The 27,438-nt window shown below is 37.5% G+C and overlaps 1 protein-coding gene across 1 annotated transcript in view; it reads right to left on the reverse strand.

The window, feature by feature from the left end:
• The window catches only part of RYR2 (ryanodine receptor 2), a 682,530-nt gene that overhangs the window by 217,755 nt on the left and 437,337 nt on the right, over positions 1–27,438 (reverse strand). Inside the window, exons 28-32 of the mRNA XM_070228795.1 lie at positions 22,506–22,714; positions 20,227–20,401; positions 3,175–3,383; positions 2,332–2,684; positions 623–737 (exon numbers count right to left, since the gene is read on the reverse strand). Of these exons, the coding sequence (XP_070084896.1) occupies positions 623–737; positions 2,332–2,684; positions 3,175–3,383; positions 20,227–20,401; positions 22,506–22,714 (1,061 nt within the window). The remainder of the gene's footprint in view (positions 1–622; positions 738–2,331; positions 2,685–3,174; positions 3,384–20,226; positions 20,402–22,505; positions 22,715–27,438) is intronic.

Below are 27,438 nucleotides of genomic sequence, written 5' to 3' on the forward strand. Positions count from 1 at the left end.
ATTAGGCAGGTAAGCTTCAAGCTTACACAAGTACAGTAATCCATGCTAGAGCTTTTCGCTTGTCACCGACCCTTCGACTATGCTTTGACTTTCCTATCGCTAACATCATATTTTGACACCTTAAAGTCACTTTGAAATAGTTTAGATCTAATACATGAAAATCAAGTTTAAACACGGGGGCACACTACAAGGGACACAACTATGCATTTTTTTCCATTTGGTGTTTTAGGAACAGTTGTTTTGAAAACTTTAAATGGCAGACAGCAAAACTTGACCTCTAACAAAGTATGATAAATGGTCTTTCTCTTAGACATATCACTAAGATGAAGAAAATTATACGTACTTGGAAAAATCAACTGGCAAAATAAAATTTTACCAAAAAACAGGATAATAAAATCAGGGTTAAGGGTGCTGTAAGGATGTTTTCCCTAAAATAGCTCTCTTATTGCATAATATACATCAGAATATACATATATTTTTCAACTGTTCGGTCTCCAAAATATAAGTGAGTAATTACTTTAAAAACAAGCTTGCTAAATCTGCTGAATCAATGTGAACTATTTGAAATGTAAAGTATAATAACTGACAAATAGAAATAAATGCCACAGCCATAACAGCATACCGTGGATGTTTGCATCAAGTAATCGTAATCATCCCGATCATCCGCGAGGACATCTTCAGTGAGTCTAGCAGAATGGCTTGTGCTGTAATCTGGCTTTGTTCTTCTAAGCAAAAATCTGAAATATATTAGATGAGTAGGAATAAGCAACATGAAAATGTTCTGCCTATCTCAAACAGGAGCATGTAGTCACTTTAGTAGAGTGGTTCTCAACCAGGGTGATTTTGCTCCCCAGAGGATATCCGGCAATATCTGCAGATATTTTTGGTTGTCACAACTGGAGTGGAGGGGAGTGCCACTGGCATCTCTAGTGGGTGGAGCCTAGCAATGTTGCTAATCATCCTGCAATGCACAAGGCAGAGTCTCATGACAAATAATTATCTGACCAAGAGTGTCAATAGAGCTGAGGTTGAGAAGTTCTGATTTAGTGCAAGAAAGGATGCTAAAAAGAACTTGCCTTCTTATCCATAAAAAATACTATTTAGAGAGAATACTCTAAGTTTCAACTAAGAATGTAAATATAGATTTCTAAAAAACTCAATCTTGGGAGAAAATACTTATCAAGCATATATTTAATAAGGGGTTAATATCCACAATATATAAAGAACTTCTAAAACTCAGCACCGAAAAAGCAAATAACTCAATTGAAAAATGGGCAAAGAGCATGAATAAACATTTATTTCTCCAAAGATGATACACAAATGACCAATGAGCTTATGAAAAGATACTCAACTTCATTAATCATCAGGGAAATGCAAATTAAAAGCACAATGAGATATAATTTCACACCCATTAGGATGACTGTTATCAAAAAAATAGAAAGTAACGGGTTGACCAGGATGTGGAAAAACTGGAACACTTGCACAGTGTTGGTGGGCTTGTAAAATGGTGCAACTGCTATGGAAAACAATATGAAGTTCCCTCAAAAATTTAAATATAGAACTATCAGCAATCCCACTTCTGGGTATATATCCAAAACAATTGAAAGTAGGGCCTTTAAAAAGATATTTGTACACGTATGTTCATAGCAGCACTACTCACAATAGCCAAGAGGTGAAATCAACCCAAATGTCCATCAATGGATAAATGGGTAAATAAAATGTAGTGTATATACACACAATGGAATATTATTCAGCCTTAAAAAGGAAGGGAATCTGACACATGCTACAACATGTATGAACCTTGAGTATATTATGCTAAGTGAAGTAAGTCAGTCACAAAAAGACAAATACTGTATGATTCCACTTATAGCAGGTATCTAAAGTAGTCAAATTCATAGAAACAAAAAGCAGAATAGTGATTACCAGGGGCTCTGCGGAGGTAGAAAAGGAGGGTTGTTTAATGGGTATAGAGTTTCAGTTTTGCAAGACGAAAAAGTTCTGGAGACCTGTTTCACAACCATGTAAATATACTTAGCACTACTGAACTGTACACCTAAAAATGGTTAAGATGGTAAATTTTACGTTAGGTGTTTTTTACCACAATTAAAAAATGCATTAAAAAAAGTAACTCTCAGGATAGATTACACCGGTGCTAACAAATTAGGTGACAAATAGGTTGCTTTATGGTCTCTTGTAGAATCCTTTGTATATAAACGAGAAGGATGAAGAACAAATTGACACTGGGAAATCTGTTACCCTCTATCGCCCTCTAGTGAAACCCTCCCCAAACAATAACTACATATTTAAAATGATTTTGCATATGTCAATGACCTTTGTTTCAGACGAGAGGGCTTTTCCTGAGCATAATCTTTGTGGTTATTAAACTCTGGTTTTGTAGCTTCTTTGTCTTTGTCAACTCGATCAGGCACCAGGTGGCCATGAGCTGTCTTCATTAGAACCTCAAAGTCAGAATCTGCATCATAATCCTCCAAATCATTCTTGGGCCCGAAGAGGCCGGCACCTGGGATCCCGCTCCCCGCAGTCTTGGAGAAGACTTCTGCGCACTCGATCGGCATGCTCAGGCGATAAAACATGATATCAGTGCTGCTGTTCTGAGAACCAAAGGACTTCTGAGTGACCTTTAAACACGGGCAGCTGTCTATGGTGCCGTCTATCCTGGTCACCTAGCAAATGAAGAAGCAATAGTTCAAATTCTAATCATCATTTTTGATTTCTCAGTACTAAAGATCACTAATGTGCATCAAATCTTTAAAACCCCAAACACAGCCCACACTTGGCATAATTTTGTAAATGAGATGACTAAACATAGAGAGTACTGTGCTATACATATACTCATAGCTCTGCTTCTAACTTAAAAGATGGTTTGGGAAATTCATGTTACAATTATATATATTCAGATTGAGCCTGACATTGCCTACATAAAAAGAGAATTAATTATTGTTCATCAGTCCAAGCAGCTACTCATAAAGCACCTAAAATCAGAGGGTAATCCTATGCTTAGATTCCACTATTATGTAACACATCAGGGCCATCATTTTAAGTAAGTGACAATAATTGGCCAAGTAGGAACTCCCACGTGTAAACACATGCCACTCCTGGTTTGATGGATGAATCAGACCTGGCAATGCTCTGATTTTTAAAGAAAAAGCAAACCTCAATATGTTCATGGTTTGATGGAACTTGGAGAAATTGAGGAAGCCTCTTGCTTAGCCACATGGTAATATCCCTGTTTGTATTAACAGCAAATGGTTCATAGCCCTCTTGTAAGCCACAGATGGTGAAATATTTCAAGGTGCTGACATCCTTTCCAAAGTTCATCCTGCCCACTTGAGCCACTCCAAGGCTACATACAGGTATGAATCCTGCAAAGAAAAAATATCAAAATCTTCAGTATCATTAGCATAAGACCTTGTTAGTATGGAATTACCAAAAGTATTGCTCCAGAACTCTCATCTTTGTGACAGACTCCACCTCAAGGTGAACACAAGAGTAGAATAAAGAGATCACTGACATGAAGCATGAAATGGAAGGGTCGGAGGATGAGGATTTAACCATAGCATCATAATTTACTAAAAGCACCCCCTATTTCACCCTGGACATCTTCTGTAAAGTGAGATAACTGCTAAGCAGTCCCCTAGTCCTCCAGAGATTTTTGGGTGTCCAATCACAGAAAGTGATCCCCGTCCCACAGCCTCCTAGCTCAAGAGTGCACAGGACTCTCTTCTAGAGAGAAAGTGAGAAAGAAGCAGGTGCCAAAGTGCATTGCTCTTCCATCTCACGAAAGAGCTTGAAATGTACAAACACCAACACAGTCTGAACTATAGACGTCTTATCACGTTACTCAGAGTAAAAAGGAGGGCACATTTTTAAAGGTTTTCATTCACTGATAGCTGCTTTTGATCCCTGAAGAGAATTGTGCCTCTTTTTCCTGGGGTATGCTAGATGTGAGCATCAAAAAAATATACAAATAAATAAATATTTGGAAGTAGTTACCGAAATCCTACTGAAATTCCTCCATCTATCCCTTTCCCTTTGATGTCACTATTATTATAGAATAAGCAGGGCAATGCAAATCTCACCTAAATAATTAAGATATAAAATCAAAGAATAAGTTAAAGTAAACAAGAAACTGCAACAAAAGCAATAGTAATGAGCAATAGAGGAAAAAACCAAAATACTGCATAAGCTGGTCTAATGTGTGGCAAGATTAGTCAATCCTTACGCTCTTGAATAAAAAGGGGAAACCAGATTAATTCCATTAATTTTTTTTTAATTTTAGTTCTCTGGAATCAATTGTCTGGCAAAAAGAAGACAGCATTTTGCGGCGGGAGAAGGGAATGTTTATGTGTTCTTCATTTTTTTTATATAATATTTTACACAAAAGTTCAAATAGTCAGCACAGTAAACAAGGTCAGTATTGGAATGCAGGCTACAAATCAGTGGATTTAACTTGTAAATCAAAAAAGCAATAGATCCTAAGAATAAGCTAACAATTTTCTACCATTATGACTTACACTTTTTCCTTCTGAAATGAGTGGCAGTAAAAGCAATATAAAACTCTCAAAACAGCACGAGGTGATAAAAATTACATCCAATAATTCACAGTGATTTCACCCAGTTTGTATTCATCAATATATATTCAAATAAATGGTTGCATAACAGCGTTACCAACAAGAAAGCAAGAACACATCCAGCTGTGTTCAAGGAAGTGTGAATGATGAGTTTCTAGTTAAAACTAAAAATCGCAGCTGTGCCTGCAGCTGTGCCAGCTCCTGAAGCAGGAGTCAAGGAAAGTGGTTTTAAATGTCTTCCCAAAGGAATCAAAGAAAGGGAGTGGATAAATACAATAGACTCGAGACAGCTTGAACGAATTGGCAAATCTAAGGGATTGGGACATAAACTAGAGGATACCAAGATAGAAATATCTTCTCAGATGGTAAACATTTATTCCTTTCTCGCCACTTTATATGAAAAAGGAGTTCCTACACTATAAATGAAGTTATTGGATACCTATAAATATCTGCATAGTAGATCGTTGGGTGTTTTGTTACATTAACATCTGAACTTTTCTGTATGTTGGAAACACTTTCATTTAAAAAATCAAGTAACTAGTGTTGTGCACAAAGATGAATGTCCTAAACTGTTCACTATGGCTATGTTTACACTCAAAGAATATTGTTTTGACAAGAAATGCACGTGGCTTTTTCATGAGATGGACTACTACTTAGCCTTTGAAATGTTATTTTCAAAGGTTCATTAATATATAGAAAAATATTCACAGTAAATATTATTTCAAGAAAGATATAACGTATGGTTTATTTTTAAAGATGGGAAAACATGAGAAGGTTTTTATCAAAAAAGTTTCAGAGTAGTGGGATTTTTAACACTTTTTGTTCTCTCTTTTTGTATCTCTCAATTTAACAATTTTTTCCAGTGAATACGTATTTTATTATGAAAACAAGTGATAGCTTTTGTAAAAATGAAATATCCATTTAATAAGATGAGATATACCTACATTGTTCTCATATAGAATGCGTGAGTGATATGGATATAAAATGGTCCAAACAGCATGTTCTTCAAGTTGCTGAAGTTCAAGTTGTCAATGCCGGGGAGTGTCTGGTGAGTTCAACACCAGAAATCTTGCTAATTTGACTTTTGGCAAGTCACTTAAATTCTCTAAACTTTAATCTGTCTTTCTGTAACCTCTACCATAAAGGGTTATGATTTTAAAACTGAGATTCTATATGTAGTGTGCTTAACATGGACGCTCACTCAACTAAATTTAAAGTGGAAAAAAAAGGTAAAACAAACGAAATATCCATAATAAAAGAATGGTTAATTGTGATACTACACACAAGATTAAATATACGCAGTCACTAAAAAGCATGTTTAAGGCTCATCAAAATAAAACTGTAGAGAGGGAGAAAATGAATATGGCAAAATAAAAATAATTGGTGATTCCCGTAAAGGGTACAAAAGTGTTCACTGCGCCATTCTTGCACTAAAGGGCTGACATTTCTCAAAATATAAAGTAAGTAAAAAAGAAAAAATCAAAAGTTATGTTTAAAATGTTTTTATGCCTTGGGACAACATTTATAACATTAAGTTTAAAAAGTGGCAATAGAAAATTATTTTTACATCTCAGTTCTTTAAATGGGAGAAAAATATATTAGAAGTCAAATTTCCCTCTGGGTAGTAGGGACATATATAATTTTTAACCATTTTCACTATACTCCTTTGTATTTTCCAAATGTTCAACGAGATTTTATTACTTTAATGATAAATAAATAGATGTAATTTTTTTATTAGTTGTTATATACACTTTTAAATGGTATTCTTACTGCTTTATTGTTTTGGTCCCATTAAAGGATGGTGTAGTTGTTAAGATTCAGTGCTCTCACCACCCCAGCCCGGGTTCGTTTCCCAGTCAGGTGAACCACACTACCTGTCTGTCTGTTGTCATACTGTGGTGGCTGCAAGTTGCTGTGATGCTGAAAGCTATGCCACCAGTATTTCAAATACCAGCAGGGTCACCCATGGTGGACAGGTTTCAGTGGAGCTAAGAGTAAGACTAAGACTAAGACAAAGTAGGAAGACGGACCTTGCCACCCACTTCCAAAAATTGTCCATGAAACTCCTATGAAAAGCAGTGGAGCATCGTCTGATACAGTGCTGGGAGGTGAGAGGACGGCGCAAAAAGACCTGGCAGGGTTCTGGTCTGCTGTAAACAGGATCACTAGGAGGCGGAATTGACTCAACAGTGCTAACAACAACAGAGGAATGTATTTATGAAAGTACATCCATAAGTAGAAACTGGCCTATGTTTTTTTCTCTTCCCAATTTAAATTAAGTAGAATTTACTAAAATTAAATCATATTCTGACTTCTGAAGTTACAGTTTTAATAACTGCTATGCTAATAAAACAACCAATATTTCTAAAAGCTATATTTATTAAATTAGCATATACACAGCAGGCACAACTAGATGGCAATGGCATCAGAGAAGACAGAGTGGAGAAAAACTACAGGGACTATTCAGTCACCACATGGCAAAAGGGCCAGGCCTTGGTTCTTCCATTTTGCCAGTACTTGGCAAAGTGCCCTGCAAAGAAAGGCGCTGCGACAGATGAAATGCCCACCACAGAAAGCTCCCTTATAGTATGTTCCCTGAGTGTTTATCTGATGCTTCAGCCCCGTGAACATCACCCACCATTCAGTGAGACAGGAAGCATCATTATCATTTTCCAGAGGAGGCAACCGAAATCTTTGCTTAAATCACTTGTTCTCACAGCTAAATGACCAGAAAAGAAACCCGTCTGCCAGGTCCCAAGGCCCACACTTTAAATCAGAGCTGTAAACGACCAGATAGTAGAGATTCAACAAAAGAGGCCACAGACAATATGTAGACAAATGAGCATGGCTGTGTTCCAATAAAACTTTATTTACAAAAACAGGTGGCAAGCTGGATTTGGCCCTCAGGCCTCAGTTTGCCAACTCCTGCTCTAAGTTACTATTCAGTGTCATCTCCATATGGTATCAGGTCCCTCCATGCAGCAAATTTTAATGAACACCTACCATGTGCCAAGCACTGTTCTAGGCGCTGAGGACATAGCTGTGAACAGAATCAAACAGAGTCCCTGACTTGCTGGAAGTCACCTTCGCGTAGGGAAGACAGATAATAAGTAAAAAAATAAATAGTTACCATATGCAAAATAAAATGTCAGAAAATGAGAAATGCTATCAAGACTGCCTGAATGTTTGCCATAAATTAAACAAGACGGGTTGATAGAATGACATCACTCTTAATAACTACTCTATAGCCAAACATGATCATTGAGGTCCAATGCTTTATTAGTATGAGGTAGGTTGAACACACAAATACTACAACACAAAACAGATTCCCAGGAATTCATGCATACACCCCTGCAGACATAAAATTTCAGTCCTACCTTCCTGTCCTTTATGGTCTCGATCTTCTATTCCAGTTACCTTAACTGACACCCTGCAAGTAACAAAGCCTCACGATATCTAAGGGAAGTTTTCTTCCTGGCAGTGGATCTTAAATTAGTACACATGAGTCCAATTGGTTATTTGGGCCTGAGCCAGACCCACCCTAACTCTTTGTAAATCTGTTAAAACAGTAGCTACAACTTATGGCTCAATTGCTTCCTCCAACAAAAGACAGATGGCTTCAGCAAATTTTAACTTTCTCCGTTGATGAGCATCCCTGCTCCAGAGCAGAGGGGTGTGTGATCAGCATGCGGGTCCAGCAAAGGAACTGGCAGTCACAAGGATGTGGGGGCGAGACGCAGATGTGAAATCTGCAGTGGGGGCTAAAATGAAAAGAAGATAAAGCAGATCACAAGCCTACTAGCTTTTCCTAAGAACATACGGTTTCAGACTTTGAAAGTTCTGAAACCCAGATGGGAATCCACATTTATGATCCAAAGCAATCAGCCAAAGGCAGATAAAAATGGCCAATATTATACTAAAATGTATATTCAAATTATTTGATCAGAAGAAAAGGAAGGATAACACATTAGAGGCCTACTACGTGCCAGATAATATATAAGCATTTTCCCACTTACTAGTAAATATTAACCCCATCTTTCCGGATAAAGAAATAACTATGATGTTAAATCATTTGTCTAGCATCCTATAGAGGTAGTTAAATGGGCTGTGAGAATTTGAATCCAGAATGCAGAGAGGGAGGGAAGAACAAAAACAAAAACATGCGCCTCAGGTTTCTGGGATCTTTGGAACTGGAAGAAGCATGAGGAGATAATCGCCAATTAGTGCTTTTATTTTAAGGAAATGAAAACAGAGAGGCTATTCGCCCAAGGTCATACAAGAAGAATTATTTTCAAAATTAGGTCTAGAACCCAGGGCTTCAGACGTGAAATTTGTTGCTTCCATTCCATTTGGCTTAGCAAATGAATTAACAAATACGCTAAGTGAGGTCTTAGGGAATTTCCTACGATGCAAGAGCTTCTTTAGTGCATGGACTTTGTAATACTAACTTTGGCACAATAGGGACATTCTCATACTTTCTTCCTGGTTCTTGGTTCATCTCAGATAATTGATATCGATAGGACTTTTATTTTTGACCCTGAATACCATTTTAAAGCCATCATATTCTTTCCATTAATTTAAATCCAAAAAAAAAAGTTTCATATACACAAAGTTCTTACATCCTTTATTCTAACTGATTCCTTGATCTTTTCAGTGTAATACAGATCATCCAACATTAAATCCTCCCAGGCAGTATCTTGCTGTTTAGCTCTACAGTATTCTTAGAGACAACGAGCTGGTGGGGTTTTATGTTCAAATCGTTCTTTTAGTACCTCAAACTTACATTCACTATATGAACAACTCCAATTTGCAGATAAGCTAGTATATATACAAATTATCTCATTAATCACCTGCCAGCTTTACTCATTCTCAAAATGGTCTTAAGATAGTAATTTCCCCTGTTCACCAACATGTAAAATTTAACTGTCAATTAACTAGTCAGTTTAAGCTAAGCAGAGTTTGATTTTCACTGATTTCACAGTGAATTTCCCCAACTGATATGTTGGTTAGATAACCCACAGCCTACTTTGTAAAATGCAGATAACCTTCAGCAAAATGACTATTCTTTCACCATATGGCAAGGTTTTAAATGACTCTCTTACTCTCTTACATGAGTAAGAGATACTCTCTTATATGATTAGCTCGTCAAACTATTGGTAACATGAGGCTCTACCCATAAGAGTAAATTGAGAGTGGTATGAGATCAGTAGGAGATATAAGTTCAGAGTGGATAGTGCATTAGCCTGTTGGGCTGCTGTAACAAAGCACCATGGACTAGGTGGCTTAAACAACAAAAATTTCTTCTTATTCTCTGGAGACTGGTGGTCCAAGATCAAGGTATCAGCAGGTTCAGTTTCTCTTGAGGCCTCTTTCCTTGCCTTGTAGATGGCTGCCTTCCCCCTGTGTCCACCTGTGACCTTTCCTCTGCATATGGCATCCCTTGTCTCTTCCTCTTATAAGGACATGAGTCATATTAGACTAGGGTCCCACCCACATGACCTCATTTAACCTTAATTACCTCTTTAAAAACTCAAATACAGTCACATTATGGGGTTTGGGCTTCAACATCTAAACTTAGGGAGGACACAATTCAGTTCATAACACGGGGTATGAAGACATGGTTTGTATTCAGAATGCTGTATTCAGCAGCAGACACATCTCCTCTGAAGCCACGCCTGCCGAGCCCCAATGAACCTAAAGGAACCTCTGGATTAGAAGAATCCAAACTCTACTTTATAAGGAATTTCATCTAATACTCCTACAAGGAATTTCTTCTTACTTTTTTAAAATAAGAATAGTTGAGATTTCACACCCTTCAGGAGGTGTCAAGCCCCAGCAGAAGTAAGACACGCAGTCATCTTCACAACAGTAAGAACTGGCTCTAGTGCATAGGTTCTTCTTCAGAGTAAGGGTGGAGTACAAGGTATGCATCAGAGAAAATTCTGGTCATCATTTTCCCTACAATGTTAATGTGTCAGGTAAATGTCATATCATCTCTATGTTTTCACCAGTGTTCCTTTGTCTTTACTGTTTTCTTTTTAGCTTTATTGTTGCTGTTTTGATTTGCTTTTCCTACATTGAAGATTGACTTACATAAATATTCAGCATAATATTTATGTTTTGTGGTAGAATCTGAAGGCTATACCATGTGACAGTTAAGAAAGAGACTGAGTGGAGCAGGTAAACAATCAAATTAACAGATAAAAAAGAAATGCCTTAAGTTAAGGTATAACTAAGTTAACTACTGACCTAATTTTAAGGGGATATGGTATTGTTTTAGTATAACTGAGGTTCAATTTGTGGGCTCAGGAATGCATACATATTTTCCTACTGACATTAGTGATAATTAGTTTTTGACCTATGGAAATCTGCCCTATGAGTGTGCTTTAAGGAATAAATTATTCTCAAAAGGCAGGGAAGAGGCTACAGGGCAAATAAAAACTATAATTTGTCATTAGCTGGTATTTGGGATTCAAATTCTGATTTTTTTTTTTTAATTGGTGAGCTGGGCTAGATCATGTATGAACCTAATGATTTCCTTCTGTTTCTCCAGAGACCTAGAGAAAAAGCTGCTGGTTGGGCTTCCTGGCTTCTGTTCTCTAGGCTGATATCCAAATTTCAGCCCTTGAGATTTTACCATTCTGATGATGCAAAAGAGAAAGGAGAAATAAACCCAACCCAAAAGCTCACCAAGGCAAAGGTCCTTTCTCCTGTGGCCTGGAGCAGGTTAAGCCATTTGATGAATGATTCTTCCCTTCCCTGAGGTGGTCTCGGACTGACCCTATGGAGGAAGGGCAGTGGGAGATGCTGTGGGAGAGAATATGCCCCCGACTCCTACCCCCTTATCAAAACTGCAGAAGGGGAGAAGAGATTTCAACTGAGATAAATCACCCTGAAAAGGGCTGTTGCATCAATGAGAATTCCTGTTGGGAAATCTTACGAAAAGAATTCCCTTGTGTAGTGTATGTTGGAACATGGAGGGGAGACCTCCCATCTGAGATAGGATTCCAGAGAAGGAGGCAGTGGGAGGCACCAAGGTAACACGCAGGATATAAGGCAACCAAATATTAGGGAGTTGATGAAGATGGAGAAATACAAAGAAAAGAAATTTAGGACTATGGGAAACAAAAAGCTATTCATTTTGCCTGGAGGGCTCTCCCATAACCACAAGGCACCTTGCTCATCCAACAAAGGTTATTACTCTTACTTGTATCCATGCCCATTTTTTCTCTGCTGTAAAATGAAAAAGTCTTCTGATTTCACCACTTTTGCTCGAGATCACATGCCCCTTTCACCCTATCAGGATCTCCACCCTAGTAACTGTGGTCTCTCAGACCTTTATCATCAATTTTTCCCTCCCTACTAGATTATTCCCAAAAGTGTCACAGATCTGCTCATGAATCTTTTATTTCTTCTTTAAGACTCTCAAGCCCATAGAAGTGGGTGGCGGATTAATTATAACCTTTCGTTCATGACACACTCTCATCATGACCTGCTTTTACTTAGTTAGCTGGTCCTTTTTTAATACTGTAATAAGCATCTGTTAACCCACCACCCAAAGGAAAAACTAGACCTTTAACAATAGCCTACATCTAACCATATTATGCTGACCTTCCCATCCCCCCCCCTCCACCTGAGGAAATCATCCCTCTAAATCCTAAACTCAGCATTCTCTTACCTTCCTTTAAACATATTTTTAAAATATATGTTTAAATTTTTGGTTGTTTATAACTTTTATAAAAATGGTAAAATAATATATCATTCTTATATTCATTTTCTATTGCTGTTGTCACAAATTTGGTGGCTTAAAACAAATTTATTCTCTTACACTTCTGAAGGCCAGAAGTCCGAAATGGATTTTACTGGGCTACAATCAAAATATCCACAGGGCTGTGTTTCTTCTGGATGCTCTGGACTCTGGGGAGAGAATCTGTTTCCTGCCGTTTCCAGCTTCTAGAATTTTCCTACCTTCCCTGACTCCTGGCCCTTTATTCTATTTTCAGAGCCAGCATCTTCAAATCTCACTCTCAATCCCTCTCTCTCTCTGCTCCCCCAACCCAACTCTTGCCTCCCTCTTGAAAGGACCCTTGTGATTACATTGGGCTCACCCAGACAATCCAGGATAATCTTCCCATCTCAAGATCTTTATCTTAGTCACACCTGCAAAATCCATTTTGCCATGTAAGGTAATCTATTCACAGGTTTTGGAGAGTAAGACATGGACATCTTTTGGGGGCAATATTTTTTGCCCAGCATAGCTATCTTTTGGCACTTTCTTCTTTCCTTTAAATATCCATATTGTCAGCTACCACTGTAGTTCCTAGTTTATTCAGCCACTCTCCTGGGAGTGTGCATTTGATGGTTGCCTGGCTTTGGCTACTGTGAGCAGTGCTCCTATGAACATTGTTGTACATGTCTCCTGCTTAGAGGTACACAAATGTCATTGAGAAACTGGAATCGAATTTCTGGGCCATGGGTATGTGAATATTCAGCTTTCAGAGATACTGTCAAATTGTTGTTTAAAGTGAGGGCACCGATTTGCACTCCTAAGAGCAATGTAAAAGAGGTCTATTGGAGAACCAAGACTTAGTACTGTCAGACCTTTTTAGAATTTTGCCAATAGAAAGGATGTAAAATAGCATCCAATTATGGATTTGCATTTCCCTGATCATTAATAATAAAAAATATTTCCTCAAATGTTTATTGTCTATCTGAATTTCTTCTGAGATGACTATTCGCGCTTTTCATCTGTTTTCTTATTGATTTAAGAAGTTCTGTATATTTTCCTAACAGTGACATTTAAGACATTTGAGACCGCATTAGACATTGAAGACCTCAGTCCATTTGGGTTTGGCTATCGTAGATGGTGTGAGGAAGTGATCCAATCTCAACTTTTCCATACAGATCACCATTTTTTACAGTCCTCGCTTCCCTAGCACTCTGACATGCCACCTCATCATATTCTAAAGTGCCATACATGTGCTGGTGTTTTTCTGGCATCTCTACTTTATCCTATTAGTCAATTTGTCTATCCTTACACTAATACTACTCTGTCTTAATGTTTACAGCTTCAAAATAAATCCTGATTTATTTATCCTTCAAAATAAATCTAGTAGAACATATACCCCATCCTTGCCCTTCTTCAGCAGAAGTAACCTAGATATTTTAGCCTTTTACTCTTCCTTATACATTTTAGAATCATCATTTCAAGCCCCATGAAAAACTTGTTGGGACTTTGATGGGCAAAGCATGATCTGTAGAATGAATCTATAGATTAATTTTGGAAGAATTAATATCTTAAGGCTGCTGTCTTCTCCACGAACATAATACGCCTCTCATTTATTTAGTAATAAATCTCTTTCTTAAAACCACTTTATTAAGATATGATGGACATAGAAAAGGCTCTACATACTTAATGTATACAACTTGATGAGTTTAGAGATAAGTATACACCCATGAAATCACTGCCACATCTATGCCATAAACGTTACCAACTATCTCCAAAAGTTTCTTCTTGCCCTCTTATTCTTTATTATTATTTTTATTTTTTTTGGTGATAAGAACCCAACATAAGATCTACCCTCTTAGAAAATGTTTAGGCATATAATACAGGCCTATAGTTAACTAAAGGCAGAAAATCTCTGACTTACTCATCCTGCATAACTGAAAGTTTGTACCATGTGACTAATACCTCCCTATTTCTCCCTCTCCCTAGGCCCTAGTAGCCAACATTCCAATCTCTGCTTCTATGGGTTTGACTATTTTAGATCCACTATATAAGTGATATAATGTAGTATTTGTCCTTCTGTGTCTGCCTTATTTCACCTAGCATGATGTCCAAGCTCATACTTGTCGTATATGGCAGAATTTGTTTTTCTGAAGGCTGAGTAATATTCCATTGAATGTATGTTTCACATTTTCTTTACATCATTCATCTGTTCCCATACACTTGGGTTGTTTCCATATCTTGGCTATTGTAAATAATGCCTCAATGAACATGAAAATGCAGAGATCTCTTTGAGATCCTAATTTCAATTCCTTTGGATATATACTCAGAAGTGGAATTGCTAGATCATATGGTAGTTCTTTTTTTAACTTTGGGGGGAACCCTCATACTGTTTTTCATAGTGGCTATATCAATTTATGTTGTCACTGACAGTGTACAAGGGTCTCTTTTTCTCCACACCCTAGTCAACATTTGTCATCTTTAATTTTTTTGATCATAGCCACCCTAACAGGTATGAGGTGATATCTCATTGTGGTTTTGATTTGCATTTCCCTGGTGATAAGTGGTGTTAAGCACCTTTTCATATAATTATTGACCATTTGTATGCCTTCTTTAGAGAAATGTCTATTCAATTCTTTTGACTATTTTTTAAATGGATTATTTGGGGTTTTTTGCTATTGAGCTGCAGGAGTTCCTTATATATTTTGAATTTTATCCTTATTAGATATATGGTTTGCAAATATTTTCTTCCATTCTGTAGGTTACCTTTTTGTTGTGTTGATTATCTCCTTTGCTGTGCAGAAGCTTTTTAATTTGATGTAGTCCCACTTGTCCATTTTTGCTTTTGCTGACTACGTTTTTGCTGTCATGTCCAAAAAAATCATTGCCAAGGCCAACGTCAAGAAGCTTTTCTCATTTTCTTCTTAAAGCTTTATGGTTTCAGGTCTTACAGTTAAGTCTTTAATCCATTTTGAGTTGATTTTTGTGTATGGCATAAAATCATTTTGTGTTTGATCATTAAAACATTTTGTTTATGGTCCAAATTTGGATAAGTGTGTTTCATTCTTTGCATGTGAATATCCAGTTTTCCCAGCACCAGTTATTGAAGAGACTATCCTTTCCCTATTATATATTCTTAGTATCTTTGTCAAAGATCAGTTGACGATATTTGATAAATCTCTTAATAAAGTTAATAATCTCTCAGTAAAGTTTAATGATTTTCTCTGTAAAGGTATTGTATACCTTCTGTTAGAGTGATAACTAATTACTGAAAGTACCTGATGTTTCTGTATACGATATCTTCTCTTTAGTTCAGTTTTGTAGGTTTACTGCTAGTATACAAATGCTACCTTCATAACTACTGCAATTATTCCTAGATTCCTGTAGATTCTTTAGGGTTTTCTCTGCAAATAATTATATTATCTGCAAATAATAATAGATTTGTTTCCTTTATTTCAATTCTTATCATTTCCAATTTCTTTTTCTTGTCATATTACAACTTTGAATAATAATTTAGGACAACAGAATTTTTAGTACAAGAATGGTTGCTAAAGTACTAAAAGATTTTATAAATGCTCTATATTTAAATTCTTCTTACATCTGGCCTGTCTTTATATCTGTGCCATGGTTGATTTGGAGTGTTTTACCATCTTCATAATTTCTTTTTATTGCTATAGAAACAGTCAACTCAGACATATATACATTAGCTATTAACGCAGTTAAAAGAACCATGTGGTAACGTGGGTGGAAAAAATATATATATAAAACCTTAGTCCCAAACTTGACATAGAATAACCTCTGGCTTTGGTAAGATGGACTAGACTATGGGCAAGTCAGGAGAGCTCTTTTCAGGTTCTTGTTATAGGGCAGGTATCACAGATTGATTGGCTATCAGACCTCTGCAGGTAAAAGTTAGAATGTCAACTATGTAATAGGCAACATGGCTTGTGATAAAAATGATTCCTAACTAATTAACTGCATATGGACTGGGAGAATTATATATACATCTAAAAAGATTCCTAATGAAGAAGAATGCCTGAGGCTGCCCTGCTGGCAAGCCCAAGTTCCTGTTCTCTAGTCCTAGGAGTGGACTGGCACCAAGGATAGCCTTTGACAGTCTTGAGTTTGAAGGTTCAGTTGAACCTAAAAAGCCCCCTTGGTCAGAGTATTTGTTTTCTGTTGCTGTGGAACAAATAATGAAAACCCTAGCAGTTTAAAATAATACCTATTTATTGTCTTACAGTTCTACAGGTCAGAAGTCTGGGTACGGCATGACTGGGTTCTCTGCTGACAGTGTCATGAGGATGAAATCAAGATATTGCCAGCTATCAACCAGGGGCAGTTCTCAGGTCCTAGAAATGGCCTGCAGATCCCTGACACGTGGCTCTCTCCACACCACAGCAGTTTTCTCCTTCAAGCCCAGTAGAAGAGTTTGTCTCACACTTTGGATCTCTCTGACTTCAGGATGGGCCCAATCCCTTTTAAAGCCTCAACTGATTAAGTCAGGCCCATGTGGATAATATCCATTTGATTAACTCAGAGTCACCTGGTTAGTAACCTAATCATGAGGTGTAACCTAATCATGAACCACCATATTTCCAGGTTCTGCCCACACTCTAGAGGAGAGGGTTATACGAGGCATGTACAACAGGGCATGGGACTCCTAGAGGCCATCTTAGAATTGTGCCTACAAGAGTGGGCATTACAACCTCATTTCCTGGGCTCTCCCCAATCCTGATTCTGAATGTTTATCAGTCTAATGGTGAGAAGAAATAAGGAAGAATTCACAGAAAAGCTTACCAGGGACTGCTTTTGTGCTTGCCCAGCATAATTCCTTTGTTTACATTACAACCAGAGGGATCTTATAAAGATGAAGATTCAATTAATCTGTTTGTTTTACCTAGAGATACCCTGAGGAGATAAAAAGCCAAATAGAAGGGAGAACCCTAAAAGAGGATCTGCCACATAGACAAAATAACTTCTAAATTCTGAACACTCCACATCTGTACTATGGATCAATAATGCTCTTGATCTTGACCATGTAAGTCCTGGTTCTTCGGTGAGAGTTGCGTGGATAAAGGAGTCATCCTCTTCTACCAGAGGACAGTGTATCTCAGCAATTTATTATTTGTCCAGTTAACATCCAGGCTTAAAGGTCAGGCCTGTGGTCAACGGGCATACTGCAGTCCCTATTTGGGGAAGAGATCTGTAGCTTTTTAGAAAAGTGATGCCTGCATCTCTATGGAATAACCCTGTCCTCACCTGGAAGTAACCGGATGGCCATATTGCCAATGGATTTAACTGGATGACCTCATCAGTCTTTCAAAGACTTTTATGATTTTCTTTTTTGATATTATTTGGAAACAACTTATATTGGTCAAGATATTGTTTCATTTGTGTAAACTGTACAAAAGGCAAAGACATCAAAATATGCCTAGCCATGTTGTCTACCAAGTTAACCAAATAGGGAACTACGTTGTGTGTGTATGTGTGCATATATATGTATATCTTTCATATATAGAAATTTTTCCATCCAACTTACCACACAGTTCTTTTGATTGCTTTAATAGCCAGTATACGTATGAGTGAGCTGACTATCAGTCTGTAGTAATATGGCTGTCTCTGTAGCAATACGAAGGAATTATGAAGATGGTAAAAAATACCAAATCAAACGTGGTACAGACATAAAGACAAGTTAGGTGTAAGAATAATTTGAAAATAGAACAATTATGAAACCTTTTTAGTACTTTAGCAACCACAGTATATTCCAGTGCCAAAGGAATATTGGTTCCCAAATAATGGTTTTTCAAACTTGCTCCTTTGAGCCCCAGATATCTCAAGGGCTCTCTCTCCATGGTGATGGGTAAGTTAAGGAGCTCATCCCCGGCCTCCCATTACAATTATACGCAGAGCAGTTCCATTGAGTTTCCTATTTTTTAGGAAGCTACATAAAGTTAACTTGGAGCAAAAGGGAAATTTCATTCCCAAAAAGAACTTAAAAGTCACAGATACGATTACACTCTGAAGCCTTTCTATGTCAGCCTAATTATGACTGACCCCTACAAAGCTCATAGTTAACAATCACGGCTACATAAAGCTTATACCCTGTCTTAGAGACGAAAAGGATACTTTCCCAACACCTCCAACAAAAACCCACTATGGACCACAAAATTTTCGGACAATTCATCAGACTACAGTATTATCTCTACAAGAGAGACATCACTATAAGCATAAAGTCATTTTCTAACTTTAAAAATTAGGTGAACTATAAAGTCTAAAAACAAAGATGTTTCTATGACTGTGCCACTCAGACTCACCTCGGAACCTCTCACCGCAGTGGCGACTGCTCTGCGCGGCAGCACTATATCATTAGCATTGTTATGTGCTTAAACAGCACGAGGACATTCCAAACTGTTTATCATCTAACATCATTTTGTGAGTCCATGTGGTATAAATTGAACAAACATAACTCATATATTTCAAGATTTTTAACTTCCAAAGAAGGAAAGCATAGTATGCAAGCACTTTTAAAGAACAACCAATGAAAAAAATAAATCTCAGGTCGTATCCATAGTATTGGCCAGCAGAGACAGATAACACAGAAAAAGTCCCTCTCCCACCTTCCCCCTGATAAGTTGAGGCTTCTAAAGACAATATCAGAGAAAGAAAGAGAGGTGATGGAGGGTTAGACTGCCAGTTTCACCACCCAGAGATACAGGTGTGCAAAATAGATATTAAGTTATTAAAATGCAAAATTCCTACTATTTCTGCAAATCTGTATTTGGGAAATGATGGTAACACATTCAAAAGCTTGTTGAATGAATGAATATAGAACTTAATGTAAATAATGAGCTGACTAACTGTTTGAAGATCGGTGACAAGTTTATAGAATATTAAAAGTATTGACTGAGGTGTATCTTAGAATCCAAGACTATATATTTTCAAATAGTAGGATGTATTCAAAAGCCTTTCTGAAAAAAATGTGTTAGCTCATTTTGAAATCAGATATTTCTATAATATTTTATTAAACACTGCCTTGTTTACATGCTCTAGAGAAACACTATCCAACAGAACTTTCTGTGCTGATGTGAACATTCTATCCTGGGCTGTCCAACAGGGGCACCGCCAGCCATAGATGGGTATGGAGCACTTGAAATGTAGCAAATGCCACTAAGAAACAGAATTTTTAACTTCATTTAATTTAAACTACCGTAAATTCAAATAAACTCATGTGACCTGTGGCCACCTTACTGGGAGTACAGCTCTGAGGAATAAATGCCTTCTTATTTGCTTCAAAAAGGGCTTTCCTCTTTCTTTTACAACCCTGCTCAAGGTCATCTCAAAGCCCCACAGGCAGAGGTATTTGCTCTTTGCATGTGCTTCCATAGAACTTTCTGAATTTCTTTATTTTAGAATTATTCACTGAACAGAAATTATGCAAGTGTTGACTTCCCTGGTATATGTAATCTAGTAAAGATGGGACAATGTTTCATGCATCTTTGTCGTCTTAGCATCCAGCAGAGGGCCTGATACATGGTAGGTTCTTATTACATTGCTATGAAACAAATGAACAGAAAGAAGCTATAAGCAGCTGATGAAACAAGGAAGTTCTAAATGAAAATTTAACATTTGTGGAAAACTATCCTTCTGCCTGCCATTTATTCTCTTATTCACACTGATAAAAGCCATTCCTTGCCTTATCAAAATCCTAGTTAAGTAGTATAGATAGAGTTTCTGCTAAAGTAATTTCAAGGGTGTCTGATCAAATAAGCCATATGGCACTCTTGCGATTTACAGCTGCCACTCACCGGCTCCCTTTCAGACAAAGATGGCTGGTTATGAAGCAGTGGAGCAAATAGCGTCATCGTGCCGCAAATCTGAAAACAACACAAAATGCAGTACACTTACCATCACCAACATCGAAGTCCTTGAAAGCAAGCTCTGAACCCGAATCATCAAGAAGAATTTCGCCATTCAGTGTGAACATCATGGTATGTTCCGTCATGTCAACCATACACCCCACAACATCGCCTGCTTGCCAAGAGCGCCCATAGTGCTCATTGCCCTGGTGCCACCGTTGAGCCTAGGAACAGAAGAATCGTTTGTCACAGAGAAAGCCAAGACAACAGCACCCACCCTCCACTACTGGCATGGCTCACAGCAGCCCCTTCCATTAACGCAGCAGGAGGAAGAACTCTGGCCAGCACATCAGTCTACTGCAATACCCTAAGCAAGACAGAGGTGTCTGGGAATTCTCAATCCCTAATATTAACACTGTATGCTACTGAATCTTGAGAAAAACCCAAATGCTATGTAATGATTTGGAATCTGTTATTTTAAAAATCTAAGCCCACATACTTTCTATTAAAAGAAAAACTATATGTCTTTAGAAATTTATTTTTCTCACTATAATGAATGCTTCCCAGGATATGGCTTGTTTTCCTCTCCTCCTCAAAATATAAAGAATTTGGAGCAGAGAATCAAGCTGGGAATTTATCTTTGAAAATGACATTCTAATTTTCATTTATTTCAAAATATAATTCCATACCTTGGAACCAATGGCACTGATACCTTAACAAAGTAGAAACCTAGAAACACTTCACTATATCCTAAAACCTAAAAAGCTTCACATCAAACTTAAAAATATTCTTAAGATATTTGCTGAAATAATAAGCCAAAAATTAAATATAGATGCCAAAACTGTTTGATATACATAGGTGAAATCTCATATTATAAATACATTTCAAACATAGTTTTTGTATATGTGATTTCAAATCCATAAGTATATTCCACTTATTTATAGGTACAAAATTAATTACATTAATTATTGTGTCAGATAAATCTTTTAACTTTCTCTTCATTGTGGACAAATATAACAGAATATAGTCAGAATGCAAAACAATTGATATGAAATAATAAGACTTTTCTCAAGTATAAAACATTGTACTTTTTAAAAAGTTCTTTAACTACATTAGGTATGAAAAAGCGTTAAATTTTTTCATCTGAAGTAAAAAACAGGATTCAGGAAATAGGATATTTCAAAATAAAGTACATCAGTTGTCCTAGTAGACACAATACTAATTTCTAGCCTAGAAATGCTTTCCCATACATGCATACTTGAGTACCCAAATGTCAAATCTGCTCATGATTGCTTAATTATTCTAATTTTCTTTTTTTTAATTAAAAACTAACTTTTCCCAGGGCTGGCCTGGTGGCATAGTGGTTAAGTTTGTGTGCTCCACTTCAGCAGCCCAGGTTTTGTAGGTTCAGATCCCGGGTGTGGACCTGTGCACCACTCCTCAAGCCACACTGTGGTGGCATCCCACATAGAAAATAGAGGAAGATTGGTGCAGATGTTAGCTCAGAGCCAATCTTCCTTACCAAAACAAAAACAGAAACCTTTTTCCCTTATATGAAAAGGAACACAAATTCACTGAAGAAAATCAGAGAATAAAAGTAAGATAAAAGAATAAAATATCTATAATTTTATCAGCTCCAAATAACTATTATTGTTCTATTGTGGCTATTGCATATACACGTATTTTTTTATTTTTAATTTTCAAACATTTTATACAGATAAAATAATCTTTAAAGATTTATATTGCGCATAAATAAATAATAAAATAAGCACCTGACCAGCTTCCACCCAGCTTAAGAAATAAAAATTATTAATGATGTTGAAAATGAAAACTTTTTTGTGATTATAAACAACAATGCCTTAAGCATTCTTGTGGCTATTAATTATTACTTTTTGTGTACCTGTCAATAATTATTGTATACCTATCATTAATTATTGCTTGAGGATAAATTCCTTCTACAAAATTGTGGTGTCCAACTGTATGCATTTTTAATTAGTGTTATGTATTTTTAACACTTTCGATAGACAAGGATGATGTATTTTTTTGATAACGATCGAGAAGCAATGTTTTATATCTCGAATCTCACTGTATTCAAGGGGTAGGAGAAAATATTTTGAAACTACAAGGATGAAAATTTTCCTAAGAAACTATTTTCCCAAGTCTGTGCTCTAGAAAGTACCAATATTACTGTACTACCAAAAGGAAGACCTGGGAGATCCAGCCATGGCTGTGTGGGAGCAGACAGCATGTAGATGCCCGGTACACAGCAGCCTACAAAACCAGAAGCCTACAGACTTCAGTGTCTGGTGCACAGCAAAGTCCACTCACCTTGAAGCCATCAAAAGCAAAGGCACACTCATCTGAGCCAAGCTCCTGATCGGGCTGACAGCCTGGCCTGCTCCAGCCAACTCTCATGTCTCCAGCAGTGACAGCCTCGAACTCGAAATACCACCTTCCCGCCTTCACAGCATAGGTTTTCTCAGCGCGGAAGATGCGGAACCTTTCTCCTGTGCCGCTACACACTTCAGCTCTGGCAGCTGTGGATTTAAAGAGATTCTGGTGACCATTGGAGGGGAAATTGAAAGAAGAGGGAGGAGAGCACATCATTTTAATAATTAAACCTACAGTGATAATGATAATGAAACATTCTATTCTTATCTTGGATCGCACTTCACAAACTGTTTTCATATATGTATGTGATCAGCCACTGTCAGATGAAACCAGCATGGTGAAGTGGAAAGCACAAGGGCTTTCAGGGGAGAGGCTGGTTGTAACCCTCATTAACTCTTAAGGGTAGAGGATGCTTCCTCCACTAGTCCCTTTTCAGGAGGAACTCTCTTTCTATAGAAAAAACCTACCAGCCAGTGGAAGTGGAAGTGAGATGAACTTGAGGGCATGATTGGAAAAAACACAATAGAAGAGAGTTAAACTGCTCTGTATAAGAAATGAATAGACATTTATGGGTGAGAGAGAAGGAAGAAGCAGCCAGGAAGAAGGGGGGTGAGAGAGAGAGAGAGAGCTCGCGAGGGAGAGAGAGAGAGAGCAAGAGCGCAACAAGAGAAAGCTATAAATAGCAGAGAACAGCAACCATTGACAAATTTCCCAGACCAGATGGCCAAGGGCAAAACTCTTCCACTATCCCACATCTTCATTGTTAACATGCCACACACACAAATGTTGCGTTTAAGAGGTCTGGGGAAAAAATAAAAGGATAAGTCTAACATCAGGATCAGTGTGGTGCAAAGAGAAAAAATAATCTGTAAGAAATGAGATGCACATGAGATTATGAGTGCCAGGAATTCAAAACCTCAGACAAGGGAACCTGGAGTGGAGGACCATGAGAATGTAGGCCCCTAAGAAACCACAGGCCACAAGGACAGGGTCAACTGAATTGACATCTTAAAGGATACGGTCAGTTCAGCTAAGATCTAAGTTAGCTACAGAGGAGGAAATTTAAGTGACTTGACCACAGTCACAGAACTAACAAATGGCAGAATTTGGGATCTGCCTAATTCTACAGCCTGTGTTCTTTCCTCTCTGCCTCTAGTAGCCGGCACAGAGTTAGCAGGTACCGGTTAAATGCTTAGTTCTCATCTGTTCTCCTTTTAAGAGTTGGGAAAGATCTTGTAAACAATAAAAGTTTAATAACAGTTTAACCACGGATTTGATAGGACCAAATAAGAACTATAAAAATAATCTAGATAAGCTCTAACGGTGCCAATAAACACATAGCTGGGTCATCTATATCAATTTAAGATTAGATTGAAGTAAGAAAAATGGACTAAGACGTTTCTGGTGATCACAGGGCATACAGCTGAACCGCATCTGCTGATGAATCTCTCAAAAGCTGGGGTAAGTTTCTGGATAAGCAACACTCTGTTTTTCCACCTTTTCCTCACATCCGCACACACGTGCACACCTAACAGTCTAGTCTGCTCGGAGCAACTCTCACATTTCTAGCAGTGACAGCTGCAAATTCAAAATGCCACTTCCGTGTGTGCTCACGTGTGCACACACACATGCACACTCACATCATCAATACATTCAAACATCTTACTGCAAAATAAATGCATAATACGGTTTAAAGTAAGACTTTTATTATACTGTGTGGAGCACAGAGCATGGACAGAATTTCCTGAGAGAAGTTTGCTTTTGATACATCCAAGCTAGGGGTGAAAAGGGGCCTGAACGAGAGAGGAAAACATCTCTAGGGAGAAGGGTAAAAAAGCCTCATGTCTTTAGTTAGGACTGAATGATTTTTGAAAGACAGGATAATAAAACACTTTTTGAGAAGAAAAATCAGATTTTATGACACAGGCATTACCGCTATTAAGAAAATAGTTCTAAATGCTGCAATACTGAAAAAATAAGAAAAGTCAAATTTTCAGAGTTAGCATTTCCTCAAGAAACAGCATAAGTGATCCATTCCTTGCTTAAATCATGGTTGTAATCTTCCCCAAACTAATCTAAAAGATACAGAATAGGAGCTACAACTACACAAATATTTGGAGATTACTTTCCAGGAAAGGAAAAAGCTCTCATGTAGTTATCCTTATTTTTATTTACATCAACCTTTACAAATAAAATCCTGCATTATATTCTAGTCTGCACTAATACATTCAACTCCCAATTTTCTAAGTATTGAACAGGTTTTTAGAATACTAAACTACTGAAAACCTCACAGGTTCATTTTCCCTTTTTATGTTTCCAGGACATCAGACACCACTTATATGCACAGTGCGCTCAGGGATTGCAAACAAATTTTAATATTAGCTTAAATCAAATATGCTGGGAGGCAAATTTGGTACAAAAATATAACAGATAATTTCCTTAAAAGTCCGTTACAAATTTCTCTTGGCATTAAGATTTACCACTAATCCTCTCCAATCATATAGGTGATAAAAATAGGGAGGGACTATATAAAACACGTGTGGCAATAAAAGGTAATGATGCAGGGGCCGGCCTAGTAGCGCAGCGGTTAAGTGCGCAGGGCCCACTTTGGCGGCCTGGGGTTCGCTGGTTCAGAACCCAGGTGCAGACCTACACACCACTGGTCAAGCCGCACTGTGGCAGGAATCCCACATATAAAGTAGAGGAAGATGGACACAGATATTAGCTCAGGGCCACTCTTCCTCAGCAAAAAAGAGGAGGACTGGTGGCAGATGTTAGCTCAGGGCTAATCTTCCCAAGAAAAGAAAAGAAAGGGAAGAAATGGAAGGAAGCAGGGAGGGAGGGAAGGAAGGGTAGGCAGGAGGGAGGGAGGGAGGGAAGGAAGGAAGGAAAGAAGGGAAAAGAAAGGTAATGATGCAGAATGTCTTAGTCCTGTTTTTTTTTCCTGACCTTAAGTTGCTGCATTATTCTTAGACTTATTGATAAGACTCCATCTGAACTTGAAATGAACATTCTATTCACAGTCACCATCGTGCAAGGGATTTGTAATCTCTGTGGATCTTCCTCCAAATGTCTGTGCAGTTCACAGCTCACCTTCTTTATATCTTATATTAGTTTTGGGAGTTTGCAGCCATGGTTTAAAGAAGCAACAGTTCAGTATTCTGTTCCTTGATAAAATACCAACAGTAAATGAAAATCTGGATCCATAAAGTTTAAAAAAAGACGCAGGCAGTCTGTAACCAATTTCTGTTGAATACCCGGTGGCATCTGGCAGCTGAACACTAAGTAGGCACTCTATAAATACTGGCTGGACTGAATCCAGGAACAAAGACTCCCGAGTCCAGGAGCAGGAGGCCAGGCAGACAGCTCATGGGCAGCACCACTGTCAACAGCACAGAGCTCTCCCCAAACACGCAATTCTTATGCTTTCTTGATTTTAAACACTCGGCATTCATATATATTTGGTAGGCAATTCTAGCTCATGTACTATGCTATATAAGTGATTTGTACATTGTTATAATGGCTATATTAATAATTGATGTTAAAAAGTGAACAGAAGACATACTCCTAAGAAACTTTATCAAGGCTGCTGGTATTCAAAGTACAAATTCAGGAATTATGACTTTAACAAACAACCTCAACATTAAGGGCAATGTCTGATAAAATACTGTGTTCCCACTACCTCGTAGATCCTGGCACAGAGAGGGCACACACCAGTGACCACTCAGATAGGGCCTAAAATATCTATACACGCTTGCGCTCCAAACCGTGCATTGAAAAGACGCTTACCACTAGAGGGCGGTCAAGATCTAATTATGTATCAAAGCTATGTTCTACAGAAGCAGCTATAAAGGAAGATAAGCTAGTCTCTAAAATTTTACACATATCTAGAATCTCTCAGGTGTAGTTATGTAACAACTTTTAAAAATTATTGCCATTAACCAGTTATCCTTTTAATCTCCTGGTATTATTTCTAATTAAGCAATTCAAACTTTGATCAAACCTTATAATGAATAAATTACTTGTTCAAATGTTTTAAATATTATTTAGAACAATACTCCAAAGATAGTACAATTCAAACACTGAGTTCGTATTCAATCTGGAATATGTAAGCATTCCGCTAATAGAAAATAAATTGTAACCCTCATTAATTACAATGGGTTAGATTCAATTTTATCAAATTTTATGCCCTTACCTTTTTTTTAACGTCAGCAAGAGCAGTATGGACTATTATAAATTAACGTTTTTAATCTTATGTTAGTGATCACCAGATGTACTTTCCTTTATTCCATAAAATCTCTCACAATTATCTTTTAATTTCTGTTTTCATCATCCTTGTTTTGAAAAATCACAATTTTTTCCAGAGCCTCCCAATCGGTCTTTCCATCTCCAGGCACTCTCACCTCCAATCTGTTCCTTCCGAATGTCGCTACAGCTATATCACTGCTGTAAACTGTGGTCACACAGAGAGCTCTGGATTTAAAAATTCCTGGTGCTGGAACTCTTGGCACAAATTAATCCACATTTCTTAGGTGGGTTTGCAAGATATTCTATAGTTTGTCCTAATTCTTCTATTTTCATCCATTACTGTTCTCTCCCCACTTGTAGCCTGTAATTTAGCCTAACTAGACTATCAATCTTCCCTCAGCTCTTTCTATACTTAACTATATCAGATACACCTTCCTTTTGGCAGGAATGTCTTTTCTCACACTAATTTCTCCTTGCTGACATTTTGATCCCTTCGACGTCTACCTCAGATGCCTTTTTCTCCCCTTAGTGATTCCTCCAATTGGAAAATTAATCTTCCAATTTATGGAAAATTGATTTTCCATAAAAATCAATTGAATCCCCACCAGAGGTAGGCAGGCTG

This window comes from Equus caballus, chromosome 1 (genome assembly GCF_041296265.1).
Source record: "Equus caballus isolate H_3958 breed thoroughbred chromosome 1, TB-T2T, whole genome shotgun sequence".
Taxonomy (NCBI): domain Eukaryota; kingdom Metazoa; phylum Chordata; class Mammalia; order Perissodactyla; family Equidae; genus Equus; species Equus caballus.